General features: G+C 35.3%; 1 protein-coding gene across 34 annotated transcripts in view; it reads left to right on the top strand.

The window, feature by feature from the left end:
* PTPRD (protein tyrosine phosphatase receptor type D) overlaps positions 1–19,425 on the top strand; it is a 1,374,111-nt gene that overhangs the window by 1,231,567 nt on the left and 123,119 nt on the right. For 17 of the 34 annotated variants that reach the window (XM_053907924.1, XM_053907923.1, XM_053907918.1 and 14 more), the window contains 4 exons: positions 2,323–2,532; positions 7,202–7,362; positions 13,601–13,615; positions 17,654–17,766. In XM_053907924.1, the coding sequence (XP_053763899.1) occupies positions 2,323–2,532; positions 7,202–7,362; positions 13,601–13,615; positions 17,654–17,766 (499 nt within the window). The remainder of the gene's footprint in view (positions 1–2,322; positions 2,533–7,201; positions 7,363–13,600; positions 13,616–17,653; positions 17,767–19,425) is intronic. The other 17 variants (XM_053907920.1, XM_053907919.1, XM_053907911.1 and 14 more) reach the window with 5 other exon arrangements.

Raw genomic sequence — 19,425 nt, 5'->3', positions numbered from 1 at the left:
TCTAAAGAAACCTTAACAAAAGGTACTCATGGGGATGACAGTGATACGGATGAATTATGACAGTTTCATATATCTGAAATATGAATAAAATCAAGGTAGGGTTTGATCAGTGAAGTGGAAGAGGGGACACAGTCACATAAACAACTGATGGTAAATGTTTCTGATTAACCAACTTCAAAAAGCTGTTCTGCTCATCTGCGGTACATTTGTCCTTCTTAAAGTAATGGTCCATCATTTACTGCATAGCAATAATAACCTTCATAATGACTCTTCCAGTATAATATTAAATATTTGGCATTAGAATTTTTAAAAAATAACATGTTAAAAGAATCCAGGTAAAGGGAATCTAAGTACATATTCATCTGCATTAATGAGAGCAGATTCACAAAAGTTGCATACGTTGAAGAATAGACTGAGTTAAAACAATTTAGGTTATCAATTTAGCTTAAATGTTGCATTTGTGTTTTCTTGATACTGTGCAACCATTAAGTGAACAAAAATATAGTTGAAAAAAATCTTTTACATGTAATTTCATTTTATTTCACCAGTTGATCAAACTATATATTGCCACTTTCTGTTATGCCTTAGTTACCTCATTTATAAAATGGGAATATAATAGTAACCTAGTTTATAAGGTTTATTATAAGGAGCAAATTAACTGATAAATATTTAGGCTTTTGAGAACAGTGCTTGGCACTAAGTGCTTAATAAATATTAGCTATCATTGTCATTAGCATTATTATAAGTAAACCTAAACTTGACACAGGATTGAAAGATAGTACTAAGTTTCTGGCCTTGTTTTATTACTACTTCATTGTTGCATAATTGATCAGCCTACCTGAATTTATCATCAGATAATCCACATTTGCCCACAGGTGATGCCCAGTCCATTGTGGTTTTTATAAAAGAGCTTACATTTCACATAATTTTAACTGTATCGATAAACTCAAATTTAAAGAAAATTAATTAGAGCACAATAACTTAAATTCAAAAATAACATTGGCACCGATTATCTATATAACCAAAAGAGTGTTCACATGTTTAAGTTACATGTTGACCAGCTGAGCACATTTACAAATCTTACGTAGGGAACCATCAGGTTTCTAATATAAGGATTTGATGTTTGCCATGTGTGGAGTCTGCAAAGATTATTATCACAGAAGCCTGGCCTTGAAAGTGCCAGGGTCTCCTTTTGCTAAACAGATATCACTACTTTGTTTTTTTTCTTTACCATTTCCATTTATGAAAACAAGAGTAGCAAATAATTTTGCCATGATGTTTACATTAGTATCTTAATTTTATTTATTAAGCTGAAGACAAGTTTCATTCCAAAAAGGCATCGCAGACTGCTGTAAACATTTTTCCCCATTAAGCCCTGTGAAATACCAATATTCAATGGAAGAAGACAAAGCTAACTTCAACATCACTTGTCAAAAATGTCATAAAATATCATTAACATGAGTTGCTAATAAAAGGGTGAATGCAAAATAGGAATATCAAAACATGATTTCTCCTTTTGTTTTTTTTTTTTCTTTTAGAGATACATGAAAGATTTTTGTGTGCATGTGTGTGTTTGTTTTCTTCAGGGTAACACTAAACAATGTTTATCTACCCTGCCTATATCACCTAGGGGGATAATTCAACCTCCCCAGGGAGCTATCAGCCCCAGAAAAGTTAATGTCATGATAAATGTGAGGAATTGTAACCCAAATACATATTCAAGAAGCCGTCAAGCCAAAAATTGTTAAATGAGTGACAGTGTCTATTTAATATGTTAGTTAAAACTTGGTCATTGGATTCTATTTCTACTGACTTGAGGGAATTTGTATCATATAAATGATCTCATTACTCAAAACAACCTAAAATGGTACTAACTTCTCCAAAAATTGATCATATTTTATGGCTTTATCTGAGGTTACTATTTGTTTAATAAATAACAACAAATAAAGCCGGTATTCACAGGCTTTTGTGAATCAAGCTTTTTTTTTTTTTTTTTTTTTTTTTTTTTTTTTTTTTTTTTTTTTTTTTCACTGAGACACTGTTGCCCTTTGAGAAGATTCCATTAGGGTGGACAGTGATATGAGGTCTCATTTTCCTGTGTGTATAGCTCGTGTTTTGCAATAGCAATCTAACACCTTACTTTAACAGCAAGACAAACATTTGAAAGATAGAGCTGAGAGTTAGTGATGCTGACATGGTACATGAAATGTGGACAAATTGTATTTGAGTTGTTCTCAGTCCTGAATTAATTTCTCCCATTAAACAGTCTTAGGTTATTGTTGTTTACATTTCTTTTTCTGTTTCCCACTTTTTTTCCTTAAGCTGCTTAAAGAGATATCTAGGAAGCGCAGAAGCATCCGTTATGGGAGAGAAGTTGAATTAAAGCCATATATTGCTGCTCACTTTGATGTCCTTCCCACTGAGTTCACCCTGGGGGATGACAAACATTATGGTGGATTTACAAACAAGCAACTCCAAAGTGGTCAAGAATATGTCTTCTTTGTGTTAGCTGTGATGGAACATGCAGAGTCTGTAAGTTAATTGTGCTGGCATCTCCTTCAGTACTTTTGTATATTTTCACCAGAATATGTCTATTTTGGGGGATATGTAGATATATCTATCCTAATTCTCATGAGCTATTATTAACTTAAATGGAGCAACAGGCTGCCTACTCTTTAAACATTGCTGAGTAATCTGCTTGGGATTTTGTTATAAACAAGGCTGTGTCTCTAATGACATGGAATTTAGCTGGACTTTGGTTATATGAAGTAATGAATTGATAGGACATGGTTCTTGAAACCGTGAGGGTGACACATATAGCTAGGAGCGTGATAGCCTTAACTGCTCAAAGTCTCCTTCCTCATCTCAGTTCACTTGATTGCAAGAGGAATGATCAAGTTCCACAGTTAAACACACTATATATTTCCAAGTATTGGAAATATTATGTCAATATTGATTGAGAGTGATTATATTTTATTCTCCTGTAACTGCCAGTGAGCCCATAATCTCTCCCTGGATTCACAGGGAAGGTCTGTCTAGGAAAAGACAAGGCAGCTTCTTTAATTAGAGCAATTTACCAATGACTTTATCAGGGAAAAGCCAAGAATGTTAGAAAATAATTCAATAAAACAGACAATTCCTAATGTACTCTAAATAATGAGTTGTCTTCTTTTATGTAATTCATCTTGCTCTTATGTTGTTTTATGCTTCAGTTGCTGTGAATGTTAAAAAAAAAAGAGGAGAGAGAAGAAGAGAGAGGAAGAGAAATTGTAGATGTGAAGGGAGGGTGGATTTTGAAGTGGCAGGTTCACATTAACATTTAATATACATATTCTAATGGTGTCTTTCTAACAAGGGCCTAAAACTGACAGGCGTGGTAGCTCAGTGGAGCCAGTCACTTCCCATATATAAGAAGCGTGAGATATATCAAAGATTTCTGCACATCAGGTGTTAGCACATGCAATGGGGCTTCTCTTCAAATGGCTGAAGGAATTCCCCCTTGGAAAATCAAAACACAAAGGCAGCCTTTCTGCCTGGTTTACCTTTGTGCACAGAATGTCATTTGAAAACAAAGTGAAGGGCTCCCTGGAATTTTAATGCACGGATATGCTTTCTCTTTTTAGTTGAAGGTTTTAAGGCAGAACATCAAGGGAATAGAATGTTGGAAATCATCTTTCTCTTTCTTGTTCTTAATGACTTTTAGATATTTGAAGTAATTTTCTTTAAATAGCTCTAAGATGTTTCAGAAAAGCCCATTCAGACCATTCAGGTAGATCAGAGAATTCGCTAAAGAAGAGAAACCTCAGCAGACCCTGCAGGCTGACGACACCACTGTCAGAGACTCTGGTTTTAATTCTCCGAGGTGTTTCTAGTGTTTAAATGCATTACCAGGAATGAAGAGTCTACCCCTTCCCTTAGTATGTCATTTCACTGTTTCATTAGGACTTTTTCCAAATACATAATATGAATTGCCCCTTTTCTCCATCATCTTTCTCAACATTGCTCTTTATATGCTGTGTATGTTTTCAGGCCTTCATCTAGTAAGTAGATAAGACTTGTATCCAACTAGTGTAATGTTCGCACTGATTTAGTCACTTTGTAAGCCTCAAATTTTTATGACTAATTGTCGTTAAGCACCTAACCACTCCCCGGGTGGGCTGATAATTTTTACAGAGAAAATAACCACCCCCTACAACATGAGCTTTCCCCACTCTCCTTTTGCCTCATTAAGAATATCAAAGGACTGGTTTAGAATGACCAAAGGCTATTACCCCCACACATTGAACAAATGCTGCTTTTCATCAGGTTGGTATCATTTTATGGTTTTCTTCTCTTTCCTTTTCTTTTTCACATGTCTCTGTATCCTGATTTGGGTTGGAAATCTGTGCGCTTTGGGAAAACCTCTGTTTAGATTTGTATCTTGGCTGACCAAGATGATTATCTCAAAGCCTCTTGGTAAAGAATTTGAAATCACAGAGTTTTGTTTACTTTTGTCTGCCAAACAGTTTGAGTGTGACCTACAAAATTGAAAGGGGAAAGTATAAACCAAAGCAAGCAATTATACTTATATAAAGAATCATGTTTCTTCGATATTTAGTATCTTTGCCAAGTCCTTACACTGTACATATCTTTTTTTTTAGCTGCTTCTGAGAAGGTTGGAAATGTACTGAATTTTTATCTTATGACCCATTAGAAAATCTGAAAATATAGTCAATCCCTTTCCTAAGAATGGTGAGGAAAATAGGAAAGAAGAACAATATACAAGCATTTAGTGGGGCATATACCCTCCAGATTGACTACTAATCTTGTTGTACTTCAATTCAGAATATATGCCTTAAATTAAGTTTTAATGTGGATTTAAAAATTAAATATACTTCCTAATCATGGAAAAATGAGACTATTCTCTCATGCCTTGATAATGTCAGCCATTTGAAAAGACAAACATTTTATTTTATTTAACAAAGATTTGCTGGGAACTCACTAAGTGCAAAGTTTTGTGCTAGCTGCTTTAAGTATCCAAACACAAATCCAAACACATTGTATACAATGGTATACAAATCCCTACCTTCCAGAAGTTTACAGTTTCATTAAAGAAAATAAGGCATATGCACAAAACAGAAAATGGAGTGTGATGAATACCATTCAAAGAGGAATAAAGGACAAATAAAAGAAATAAAGGACTACCTAATTTTTTTTTAATTGTTTTTACCTATAGTTTGTGAAATGATTGATTATTTCCAGTTAAAGATAGTTAACATCACTGGAAACCATAGGTAAGTGGAGCCTTGGAAAATAGTTGGATTTCAGGAGACAGATGTTGTGGAACTTTTGAGAGGGTTAAGAGAGAGAATAGAGTCATTGGGGAATAGTGGCAAGAAGCTCACTGTGATGGAAAATGTTGTATGTGGTACAGAAGTTGAAAACAAAATCATGGAAGCCCTCAAGATACATGCTAGGATGTCTAGGTTTTATTTAGGAATCACCAGAAAGCCTCCTGAAGGTTTAACAGCTGTGGTTTAGGATAATAACTCTAGCAGCAGTAGAGAATATTAGAGGAAGGAAGAAACTCTTGCTCTGGTTTGGATAGGCATGAATGAGGTCCCAAAAAAAACAGTACCCATGAGACTGGAAAGAGGGTAGATCGACCTAGAGGGTCATTGGCAAAATAATATCAGTAGTTTTCATTCCTAAGTAGAGGGTGAGAAAAATTAGCAAGTTAGAAGGACGGTATATCTAGGAATCAGGGTAATAACACATGCGATTCATATCTTGCAGGTAAATGTAGGAATCTCTCAAAATAATTGAAAATGAAGGTCTGTGACTTCCAGAGTTTCTGAGTTTACAAACATTAATCAAGTAGTAATCTTCATAGAAGTTGGTAGTTAAAGCTAATAATGGCCTTGCCAGATAAGGGAGAGAAAGACTAGCAGAAAATAAACCTTAAGCATACTGACACAGGATGAATTCAGAGGTTGTCAGCTCAGCAGGACATGATCAGTTGGCAAGATTAGGATGGGACCAGTTGAGTACAGAATTAGGAGAACCAGTGTAGGGAGTTTTAAAGAAGGCTCAGTCAACTGTGCCAAATCTAGAAAAGATGTCTAGAAGGGACTGAATAATGACAATTAGATTTAGCAAATGAGATAACGGACCAGTGGTGGTACTGGAGTGAGAAGAGATGAGGGGCTAGTGGCAGGAAAGGGGGTCAGCCGATGGCTATGGATTGGTCTCTGTTGGAAAAGGAAAAACTAGGACCCCTACATGTGGGCAGAGTCAAGAGAATACTAAGAGAGCCTTGAAATGGGACAGAACGAAATAGGATGTTATAAAAACAAAATCAATTCCTTCAGCAAGTATTATTTTTTCCCAGCTTCATTGAGGGAAAATTGAAATATATAATTTTATGTGTTTAAAGTGTAAAATATGATGTTTTGATACACATATACATTGTGGGATGATTGCCAAGAACAAGATAATCAGCGTATCTAGCATCTCACATAACTCTGTGTGTGTGTGTGTGTGTGTGTGTGTGTGTGTGTGTGTGTGTGGTGAGGAATACTTAAGATCTACTCTCAGCAACTTCCAAGTACATAATACTGTATTATTAACTATGGTCACCATACAGTACATTAGGTCCTCAGAACTTCTTATAACTGAGGTTTTGTACCCTTTGACCTACAGGTCTCCATTTCTCCTTCCTGAAATACTGACATTTTCCCTGTAAATGTTTACTTTTTAAATTTGGTCTCCTTGACTGGGTGATAATGCTTTGGTGCTGGAGCTATAATATTTCTGTTGATTTTCACACAGCACATAACACCTTGGCACAATGTAAATACTCACTGAACATTTTATGAGCAGTTAATTGCTGGTACTTTATACTTGGTAAGACCATTTAATATGCCATCTATAGATCCCAATGAAGATGTGTCTGCAGACTAATTTATACCATCAAAAATGATTTTATTATAAAATACTTCACTCTGCAAGGAAATTTAGGTTGCAAGACCTCTTTACTTTTTCCTCTTTCCTCATCTCCCACCTCTTCTCTCATCCTTTTCCCTCCCTCCTTCTTTTACTGATGTTATTTCACACACTTAACATCAAATCCTAAGTTCTAAATTTTTGCTTCTTCTAATGCTAAAGATATACACTAGAAAGCCATTAGTTTATAAGTAACATAGACTCTGTTTTTCCTCAGAAGATGTATGCAACCAGTCCCTACTCTGACCCCGTTGTGTCAATGGATTTGGATCCACAGCCAATCACAGATGAAGAAGAAGGCTTGATCTGGGTTGTAGGTCCAGTCCTTGCAGTGGTCTTTATCATCTGCATTGTCATAGCTATCCTTCTTTATAAAAGGTAGGTTTGCCCAATATTTATATTACAATCTTGGTAATTCTTCTATGGACATTATGTGGCTGGTTGCTGTTAATGAAATACTTCAGTGTAGCCCCCGTAATCACTGCAAAACGCTTTCATTAGATTAGAACAAAATGTAAAGATTGCACTTTTTAAAATCTCATTCAGTGTGTGATATAGATTTTGTTGCCCAGCATTCATGGATCCTAGCCTCAGTCTTCTCAGCTACTTTATGCATTAGGAGCACTTTGTATGGCTTTTGAAACATGAGTACATTCATAGGCAGATAATTCCAAGCTTGTATTTAATTGCTTTAGATGATTAATTGCTCTTTTTTTTTTTTTTTTTTTTTTTTTGCTCTTTGGGATTCAAATGAATTTTATTTTTTCTAATTTACTTTTTCTTTTTTATTTTAATATATTTATTGTCAAGTTGGCTAACATACAGTGTATACAGTGTGTTTTTGTTTTTGGGGGTAGATTCCTGTGGATTAATTGTTCAATTTCAACATGGTTTTACAAATAATATTACAAATTTGCACATTTATGTCCATTTCATAAGTCTAATGGGCACCTGAGCTAAAATTTTTTCCTGTAGCTATTTCTCAAAACCCTGAAAGTTGCTAAAATTTAAAGACAAAACAAGGAAAAATAAGGAAGAGAATGAATTTTTTTTCTTCTGTTTTCTATAACCTTTGTTCCAATAGTTAATTCTCAATTGTATCCAATAAGGAATGTGAGGTACCATTTTCCTTTAAAAAACTAAAAGTAAAACCTCAGTCCTTCTACTCCCAAGTACTGATCTGATTTAGTGTCTTTTCACTACAATTAGGATGCAAAGAATCCACATCTACTCCATAGTTTCTGATCTTCCACTCTTTTTCAATTCTATTTCTGCCTCTATTACGGTAACCAAGATTTTTTCCCCCCAGTCATTGACTAGTCAGTTGCAAAGAGGACATTAGTAATTATTTCCCTAAATCCTTACAGACTTAAAAAAATATGTAATACCTGGGTGCCTGGGTGGCTCAGTCGGTTAAGCATCCAACTTGGCTCGGGTCATGATCTCGCGGTTTGTGAGTTCCAGCCCAGCATTGGGCTCTGCACTGACAGCCGGGAGCCAGGAGCCGGGAGCCGGAGCCTGGAGCCTGCTTCAGATTCTGTGTCTCCTTCTCTCTCTGCCCTTCCCCCTCTTGTGCTCTGTCTATCAAAAATAAATAAATGGTAAAAAGTTAATAAATATATATAATACCAAAATATATAAAATTGTAAGTATTAACATATATAATGCAAACTCATAAACATGTAGACTGACTAAATTCTAAATTATCTTCCTTTGTGTCACTTTTTATTTTTTTCCAATCCAAATTTTATTTTTATGAAACTTTAACCTATGTTCCCATTTTTCTTTGTGGTGTATCACCTTTAAGAACGCTCCTGTGAAGATGACCACTTCCCTGTACTATAAAGTAGTCCCTCTGTCTCTCTCCCTCTCTTTCTCCCCTCTCATTACCTTGACTTGCAAAATCAAATGAGAATGTCTTCATTTTGATTCTTGCTGACATACTTAATCTGATAATCTTACTTCCATTATATCTTTATCCTATTTATCTGGCTCCCTTCACTGGGTTTACATTAATTATTTCTACCTTTATTCTTCTGTTAAGTATGTTCTTATGTTCCTGGAATAATCTTTTTTTTTTATAACCTCTTCTCAACTCAAAAAAATATCCTTCAAGACACTTGTCCTTTGCAACTTTCTCTTATGAGACTGTATTCTATTTCAGTGTGAAGAGAGCATTGAAAAGAAAAAACTAAACTAAAGAAAACTAAAGAAATTCATAACCATAACCTATTAAATTGCCTATTCTATTTTAGAGTTAGAAAGAAAGAAAGAAATACCCATCATTATTTGGTTTCCTGATCACTGCCATCACTCCGTTATCCATGCTATAAAATAGCTTAAAAGACAGGTAACTGAAGGCCAATCTCTCCTCATAGATAATGGTTTCAGTCTCTCCATTCCAATCCATATTGTATCAGTGTATATTTAATTGCCTCTCTTGTGTAAGAAGTAAGCACAGAGAGCACAAGCTACCCACATGCCCTGAACAATAACATCCTGAGTGAGTCCAAACAGGAACTGGTATCCTTTGCTGCTCATGTGCTACACTTATTACCAGAAGATAATACAATAATAAAAGATTAAAGTAGAATTATCATTGCTTTCTGTGATATTTATTTAGGTGGCTAAATCTTACTGTAAGAGTCAGATCAGAAAGTGCTTGTTTATGGTTGCATTTCTAGATCATGGCACATGACATTTTGTGATTATTCAAAATGGACAAAATGCTTGCCTTATTTTTTTTAAGTTGTGTTTCATTCTGCTATATCTGGCTATCATTATCATGTCACTTAACAGAAACGTGCAGGGCATTTGTGAGTTATGTAAATATGAAGAAATAGGATTATAACCTTGATAATTTTTTAAAGATCTGTAATTAACTGTTCCTTTGCGCATGTGCATGTGCTTGAAGAAAAATTCAGCTCAGTTATATATTTTTTTATAATCCTTCAAAAAAAGGCATCACATTTAAAGATTTTATGACTCTGTTAAAATAGAGTTGCATTTTAGTGTGTGCATATGTAAGCATCGTCTAATGCAATTGTTGGGAAATGCACACATCCTCGAATGCCAAGTATATTTAGCTAACCATCTGAAGGCCCATGAAGCGTTTCTGAAATAGAAATGCTTGCTTCAGCAGTAAAGAACATTCCTGACTTGAAATTCAAGTAGACCCAACAATGTCCTTCTTGATTATCATGAGGCAGTTCAAGAGGAAATCTTCTGCAGGCAATGAATAGTGTCTTTTATAGCTTGGATTCTGAACAAAGTTAATTATATAATAAATACTTCATCCCTCTTTTTGGCTGCCTTTCATTTTACACATAGGTTGTTGGTAATGACTCAGAATTGAATATACAATTATTATTATCATTATTAATATTAAATATTATCAACTCACATTATCTTGATAATTCCACCTAATCACATACACCTGCTTACAAAACTACTTGCCTTAAGAGTAGGTCTATAGCTATGGATGGTTTGTCCATATAAAGAAGAATATTTTATAGATCTGTGTGAGAAGACTGAGACTTATTCCTATTAATTATGTTAATGTGGAACCATTACACTCTTTTATCTCGCATTGTATTTATTTTACTTTATTTTTAATCTAGTAATTTGTAAACCTATAATACATTGATAACCAATGACAAAACAACATCAACTGAGGCTTTGTAAGGACCCTACAATACCCACTGAACCATCAGAAAATTAAAATATATTTGGTAGGTCTTTAGTGTTATGGATTATTTTGCCCTATTTTTTTATTTTGTTGTCTATATGTGATATATGCAATATTTCAAAATGTAAATTACAGAGATAAGATGGTATCAAGGTTTAAAAAAACACTAATCAGAAAATCAGGAATCAGGAAACTTAAGTTCCAGCTCTGTGAGTAGGTAGCTAATTGTGATAGAAAGTCATGCTAACACTCTGGGCCTCAGTTGCCTCACTTATAAAGTAAGTGGGTAGACTAGATAATTGGACCTTTTAATAATGCTCTATAATCTGAGAACCTAAAACACCACCTAATAGTTCTATTGCTATATTATTTCTGCGTCCAGTATGTGTATGTTTTTTTTTAATATGACTCCAGGTTGCCCTTCATTCATCCACCCCACAAAAAAAGAAAAGAAAAGAAAAAGCAAATGAACACTCTTAGATCTCCCTCTACCCTGTACACTTGTTACATGTGTAAGGCTTTTTAGTTATTAGTGTTAGAACAGTCCAGGAATTACTTATATAGAAGATACTTAAAATAAAATGTTAACCTGACTCTATGGAAAAGCATTTCAAGATGAATGAGGAGTATTTACTATGTACCATGGAAAAAAAGAAAATATGGATTAGGAGCTTGTAAAGATCTCAGGCACTATCTAGACGAAACTAATATCCTTAAATAGAAATAGTCTAACCTAAATAGATACTATAGACCAAGGAAATCTTTTCCATTCCCACCTGAAGATGTTCATGTATGAAGGCCATGGAATAGATGAGACTAAAACACAGGCCTTAGCTTTTCAAGCTTTTCCTGTAGATCCAAGATTGCTCTCTGTAGTCTGTGCTTTGTTAGTCTTCTCTTTTTGTATCAACTTTACATATTTCCAAGATGTAATCAAAGAAAGAAATACAGATCAGGATATTTTGAGATGCTATGGAGATATATGCTGCCATGCCCAACCACACTGGACAATTGATTGTCCAATTGTTTCTGCCTTCTGGCCTTTGAGTAGATCCTTCCATATACCTGAAACACCTTTCCTCTGTCTCCCCAGCCTCTCCTCTTGGCCTGACTGACTCTAAAACATCCTTTAGTAGTAAACTAAGATGCCCACCTAAACGAAAAGCTTTTCTGGGTGCCTGCTTCTTGCTCTATTCTCTCTACCAGTTCAGGCTGCCCTAGGGTTCTATTGTCTATGCTGTTAAAGCACTTTCCACTTATCTAATGTTACAGAACCTACCACATTACTAGATTTTCCCATTTTCTTGTCTTTCTTGCCACCTCTAAACTAGAGGTCAAGGATGCTGTCATTTCCTTACACTTAGCCCTTATGCCTAGTAAAGTGCATGGCACAGAGGAATATTGAGTAATCAAATTTATACAAATCAATGGCATTAAACAAATTCCAAACTCAATCCCCTCCACTTATTTACTCCATCATGCACTATCACCTTCATCTTGACTGGCAAGAGCTTTAATAAAATCCTCAGCCTATAATTTAAATTTATAAGCTTCCAAAGCCTTCAAACTTAGATACTTGCACCAAATATGTACCTGGGTGTGTGGTGAGTCTGACATTTCTGTGGAAGAGGGGTGAATCACGCACTAGCTATGCATTTGTTCATCAGATTATTTAACATTTTAATATACAAAACTGATAATTCACTAAGTAGTTCTCTTCCATCCAAAGAAACAGATTATCCTATGATGATTCACTAAAGATCTCCTTGATTAAAAACAAGGAAGTTAGAAACATATATACATAGGATTTTTAAGACCCACAACACTAGGTAAATCATTTTAAAATTAAGAATAAAAAAAAACAGTATTTTTGATATCATTTTCATTATTCACCTTGTATGTGTGTGTTTGTAAAATTTAAATGTGGGTTTTGTATTTTTGAAAGGAGATAGACTGGATTATCTCTAAGCTAGATACTTTAGCAACTTGGGTATATATTTCATTGACATTCAGGTAGACTCAGTTCTCTATTTTGCATTTGAGAACTCATTAAAAACTCTGAAATTTGCCTCACTGTTTAGATTGTTCAAATTAATTCTTTTCAGGTAATAGTTATGCTCTCTGCATAAAGAACATAGTTATCTAAACAATCTACATATTATCACATGAGCATGAGTTAGATGTGTTCACAGACAGGAGCACCTCTTTGACTGGGAAAATATCTGTCATGTCAATGGCTGGTAATAAAATACTTTCAAGATTAGCCCAGTGATATATATGGGTCATGCTCTGTAGATTTATAATGATGAGTATTACTTTTTCCAAAACTGAAAATATATTTGATCTTTTATTGGAGAAAAGATTTATAATAACCTTACTCGTCAAAACGAGTTTGAAGAAATCATTTTTGCCACTTTATTACCTCATAGTGTATTCTACCATTGTGCACATTTTTGTGCAGTTCAGTGGATTTGCAGATACCTTATATCATTAAAGAAATAACACACCTCTTAAGACTTTGTTTTAGATGAACACATTTCTTACATGGAATTATGTTGTATTTCCATTAAGTACATTAGTATTTTCCTCATGGCATGTTTTATAAAAGTCAGATTATATCTCTATCATCACTTTCTGGGATATAATTAATTGTGGCAATATTTTGTAGCTTGGTAGATATAAGCGAATGTGACATTAACATGTGCACAAAATGCTTTATTTAGTTACGTACCCTCATATCCTCTATTCAACTCATAATTAGAGTCCTTTAAATGTTTTGATACACTGTCATTTCCTAATGTGTGTCAGTTAATGTGCCCTGCTTATGAGCAGTTTTTCTTAAATATTCGTTGTCATAGTTACTCTTGTTACCATTGGCCAACTAACATTGAGCCTTTCTTTTTCTTTTTTTGCTGCATTAAAATGGAGCAGTAAACCTGACAGGTGAGGAATAGAGAACAAATCCCTTTAATGCTCAGTAAGACACTGGTAGCCATTGGAAGTATTGAGGGGGTGAGGGTGGAGGTTGGATATAAAAGGCGTCACCTGGCAGGTGGAAGATGGACAAAGCCTAGATATATAAAATATTAAAATATTGGTACTGAAATGATTCTGAGGGAAATAAATTAGTTTCTCTATATAAATATAAATAACAAATTATCTTTATGTAAAGCCAAATTTAGAAGGTAATGAAACCAGTCTGCATTTTGTATGAGCATTTGTATGTGTTAATGTGTCTACAGAAAAGAAATGTGAGGTGTTCCATTAAGACATTTGTTTTGTTTTGTTTGTTTTTACTTAAGATTGGCTTTTAAGTGTGATCTGAGGTCACCTCCCAATACAAGAGCACTAATGGTATTTTAATATCCTGTAAATATTGACGGCCATGCATTTGTGAAAATTCTGACATCATTCCAAATTATTTCCATGCTTTCCAGACTCAAATAATAACAGCAGCAGCAGCAGCAGCAATAGTAGTAGGAGGAGGAGGAATAATAATAATAATAGCACTAGCTATCTGTGTGATTATTGAAGGACTGGTCCAATCAAACCTACTTTTCTAACATATCTATATGTATGTCTATCTTCATATCTATATTGACAGGTAGAAACTTCTGATGAAACTTAAACTAAGAAAAGGATCTCAGTGCTCATCTCAGTTGTCTAGTCCTCCCAGTTCTATATTCCACTTAGTTCCCAATGAGTGTTACCTGGACCAGCAGCAGAATCATTAGCTTCACCTGGAAACTTGAGAGAAATACAAATTCTTAGACTACCTACCCCAGACCTAGTGAATCGGAAACTCTAGGTGTGAGTGCAACAGTCTATAGTTTAGTAATCCCTTCCAGGGGATTCAGATGCATGCTAAAGTTTGAGAACCATGGCTGTATCATTTTCCCCAAATCACTTAATACTGGTCAGTAAGCTACATTACACTTCTACTCATAGGTAACTTAGTACTTCTGTAGGGTATCTTTTTTTAAAAATTATTTTTAATATCACTGGTTTTCATTAATCCACCTAAAAACACATGCAAAATACGTTTTGTTTTTCAGCCAAAGTAGGGATTTCAGATAGATGCATCTTTCTTCCAAAAGCCTTTGCCCATATATCTGAATATCTTTGTTCTAAGTAAGTAGATTCATATCTCATCCTTAGACCAAGGTGAAATTAAGTGAAGATAAAAAAAACCCTTAGACCACAAAGTAGCATCTTTGTTATATGTGGTTCCCATCCCAAACCACCACATATTTTCATGATGCTGTTTCCACCATATCTGAAATGTCATGTGATCTTGCATTTCCTTTTCACCCATATACCTCCTGCATGTAGTACATATTTCTCTCTGCAGAAAATAAGCTTATAACAGGACTTTATAATCTTAACAGGAAAAATAAAATAGCAAGGCAAAATTCAAATATGCTTGTAGTCACTATTCTTCACTTTTTTCTAGTTGAAAATGAAAATGTGAATAATGAGACTTCTGAAAACCTATCGGGAAAAATATGACCACAGACGTTCCTGTAGGGCCTGATTTAGACCCTCATATACTAGTTAATCCTTTATGGCAGTAAATTCTATTTTTAAAGCTATTTATCATTATTACCAATGATGACCAAACTCTTCATCTTGCAAACATTTCTTAGAAATCCTTTCTGTTAGAAAACAACCATTTTAGCACATTTGTGTTTAAAAATAATGTGATGAAAGTGTGGGCAGCCAATACCCACGTTGTGATCACCAGAACTAAACTAAGCAAAAAAGAAATTTAAATAGCTGGTTTTCTGAGATGGCTATAGGATTTTTGAGTCTGAGATCATGGAAGTAATTTATTTGAACAGATAAAGTCAGGGAAAAGTTAGTTATTAAATGTCAGGACCCCCCCCCCAACTTTGTCACAACTATACATGGCAGTTTTAGTCCCAAGCTTTGGGTTTTCTGAGATTCATCTGGGCAACAAGATGTGACATTCACCTTTCCTGGCGCCAGAGAAACAGACTAAATTTCTTTAGAGAGTATTCTCTTCTGTCCCTTTGTCTCAGTGTCACTCAGCTTGGCCTCAGTGAAAAGATAAGGAGCATGTTCCACAGTACCTGCAAGAGTGACCCAGTTTCCTTGCCCAGGTATTTCTACATCTGGCCCCATAATCCCGCAAGAAAGACAGTGGGGCCACTTTGAGAAAGGATAAAAATTCAGGGTTTAATCATTATGTCTGGCACATCAGTAAAGAGATGCATCTGTGCCAGCTCATTTGGAACAAAAGAAGTTTAAGGAGGGCCACTGGGTCCCTTGAATTGAGAAGGCCAAGTGTATGATTGTTACACATGGGACTGACTGACTAGCAGTCCATGGCATTTCGTGAGCCCATTTAGCTTCTATACCTTTGTTGGTAAAATGAATCTCTATGAGTCATATAACCACAGCCTAATCATAGTGGCATTTTCCATTCTGAAACTGGTCACCATGTCCTTCTTTCACATGGTCTTTTGAGCCACTCTTTCTCTTTCTTCTCACATCTTTCTTGTCAGCCCTCAGCTCTGCTTTTACTTTGCTTCTCATTTTCCACTCCATACAACTGGAACTGCCAGTACATTTGGCACACCTGACATTCAGTGCTCACCTCTGATTCGTGGCATAGCTTGGCAATGCATTCTGTCCTTAGGCTATACCTGACACCTTCAGGTAGAAACAGGAAATCCTGAGACAGGTTAATCCAAGGTTCTGAGAGAGCAAGGTGTCTAACAGAACTCACCCAAGAAAATTCATTCCATTAACACACTTTTGCCGAAGGCATTGCACTTGAGCAAATCAAGTGTGCTTTCCTTTTGCATCAATCTTCCCTTCATCCCCCGGTTAGTTTTATTTTATACAGATGAGCAGAGATGGAAAGAAAGGCTATTTAACAGGAGCCCTCTGGCTTACCATGGAACGACCTGGGTGGCACTCAATGGGATCCCATTGCCACAGCAACACTAATGAGCTGTGAGACAGTCATATCAGAAAAACAAGGGAGTGTTCCTGAGCACCGCTGTGCCCCTTTCCCCAAAAAAGAATGTCTTTGTTTTAAACAGGGGTGGACACAAGGATTACGACTGTAGCCTGGAGATTGCTGGAGTCAGTATTTGAATAAATACAGAATAAAGCACTGCTTGAAAAGGTCTCCATTTCTTGAGTTTTTAATCTAATTTAACCTTAAAGAAAATACTTAGGCAGCACTCTGCGTTTTGGAAGGTTTGAAAAAAATGAATAAGAAATCTTATGAAGAAAAACCTGATGTTCCTTGCATAGACATTTGTTACTATTACATTATCACACCCTAAACAAAGTTATTTAATAAAACTAGTAGATAGTAATTAAAACAAGGATGAAATGCATTGTGTGAAGAATTACTTATAACAAGGCATTATTAATGGTTCACATATGCCATGAATGATCATTGGAAGAGTGAGACTACCCAGTAGGTGAAATTACTTTTTCTCTGATCTTTCTGTGATTGACTTTCATTAATGAAATATTAATCACAGCTTAACATCATAAGCAGCCAACACTATTTTTCTTTCTTTTAATTTGAAAGAGAAAGGGGATGTTGGTCTTGTGTAGTGCTAATTCTCCTTCTAGGTGCTAGCTTGGAATCTTAGAACACACTTACTGCATCTGTCTGTCATATGGGAAAATTCAGTGCAGACCCACTTTGTAGCCATCAGCATTCAAGCATATCTCTCCAACACCCCCTTAATGCCTAATGGCAGAGGCAGTGAAGAATTCAATTCTAGAGCTGAAGGGGGACTTTGAGATCATTCACTTAAGCAAATATTTTAGACTTGAGGAAATGGTCTATGCCAAGAGAGGTAAAGCAACCTGAACAGGGTCACAAAACTGACCTGTCAGATGGTTGTAAAACAGAAAGTTGGGAGCTTTTTAAACGTTTCAATTGCTTTTTTATTGTATTCTTACATTTTTAAAAAATTTTTCTCCCTACAGGAAGAGGGCAGAGTCTGACTCTAGAAAGAGCAGCATACCCAACAGTAAGGAGGTCCCTTCACACCATCCAACAGACCCAGTAGAACTGAGGCGCCTTAATTTTCAAACACCAGGTAAGAAGCAGGGCTCATCTTGTCCATAAGATAGTATTTACTGAAAGCATTTTGGCCGACTGATAAATGCTTTCAGAGATGAATGTCACTTTATTTAGAAAAGTTTTGTTTATCCTGCTTTTTAATTGTAATATTATTGAGAGTCACCAAACAGAAGTCTGGAAAGGAAATAAAGTTTGTTTTGCAAATCTGAGGTGGAATAGACAAGAGAAAACAAGTAATTCATCTTCAAATTTTGGAAACACTATAGTCTTATAAGAATATCTACCATTGTGGGGGATTAAGAGTTTATTATTTTTAATGATACCTATCTGTCAAGAATTCAGTTTCTCATCTTATAAAAGTGAATGGATGGATCGATGGATGGATGTCACATCATTCATTCTATTGGGAAATAACAAACTTATTCTGTATTTTCCTATTGATTTGTGTCTATATGAAGAAAGTGAAGAAAGGAGGATGGTGAGAGGGAAAGAAACAAAGTGAGATAAAAATTAGTTTCTTTTAAAATATTACCTATACTAAATGTCACTGGCCAAGTTGAGTTTCTTACTGGGGAGATACATAAAGTAACTGAGGATAAGAATACTTGTTTCTAAATATTAAATGCTTAAGAAGAAACCTATCTTTACCACTGAGGGGCATTTTGTACAGTACTGTTAATTCAAGACTAGCTCTATTTTGCTTTCTTTAAAATAAATTTTATTTATCCCAAATGAATGGAAAATAATAAATGATAAAGAGATCTAAAACTGAGTGGCACAGTCATAATGCCCAAGGACAACTAAGAAAATAAAGAGTTGATCTAAGAAGTGTGATTAAAATTTGGTTGTGTTATCATTCCCCGAGTTGTTGGCAAATGTTGTGTCACATGGACATGCTAACTCACAGTAGTATATACCTCAAATTTATCAAACTACACACTGCAGTGACTTACTCTCAATTGAAAATGTAGTCTATTATATTTGACATGTTTTCTTTTTTACCTGTGAATGTATCATGGTAACTAGTAACAAGTTGAAAGAAGTGTCTGGCATTTTCAAAGTGGCTATACAAACCATCATCATAAATGTGAGTTGTGTGTAAAATGCTATTTCAAATGAGGTTAGACTTTTTAAAAATCAGTTTTTACAAAGCAAAGATCTACCTCCATCAGCATAAAAGGCAGTAGAAAATGTTCATATAGCCAAAAATCTCCTGTGTGTATTTTTTAAAGGCTGATAAATGTATACTATGCACATGTAATGATGATTGAATAAACTCATAGAGTCCTTTGGGTCACTGTAATCCCTTAGGTGCTCCCTGTTGAGTCTCTGTCTAGGTGTCCCATTAAGGCATCTTGATACTGAGTTTCTTGTAGTAAACCTTCTCGGTTCACTTTTTGAAATAGTAGTGTACTGACTTCTTTAGGCTGTAGGCAACTTCTTGATAATGGGCCCAGGAATTCATGTACTTTTCAATTTGACTAAACCAGGGTATAGAGGACCTAAAAGCCACAGAGATGATGCATTACATGATTCCTTTGCAAGAGCAGCATGTTGTGGAAATGGAGAAAATGATTGTTACTTAATACCTTGCTGCTCAGCCCTGCCCCCATCTCCTCTGGCTTTTATGGAAAGTATGATTTGTATTGGAATCAACCTTGGTCTTCAGGCAGAG

Source organism: Panthera pardus, unplaced genomic scaffold (assembly GCF_024362965.1).
Source record: "Panthera pardus isolate Hobbes unplaced genomic scaffold, ASM2436296v1 HiC_scaffold_20, whole genome shotgun sequence".
Lineage (NCBI taxonomy): Eukaryota > Metazoa > Chordata > Mammalia > Carnivora > Felidae > Panthera > Panthera pardus.
This window is presented reverse-complemented; position numbering and strand designations above follow the sequence as displayed.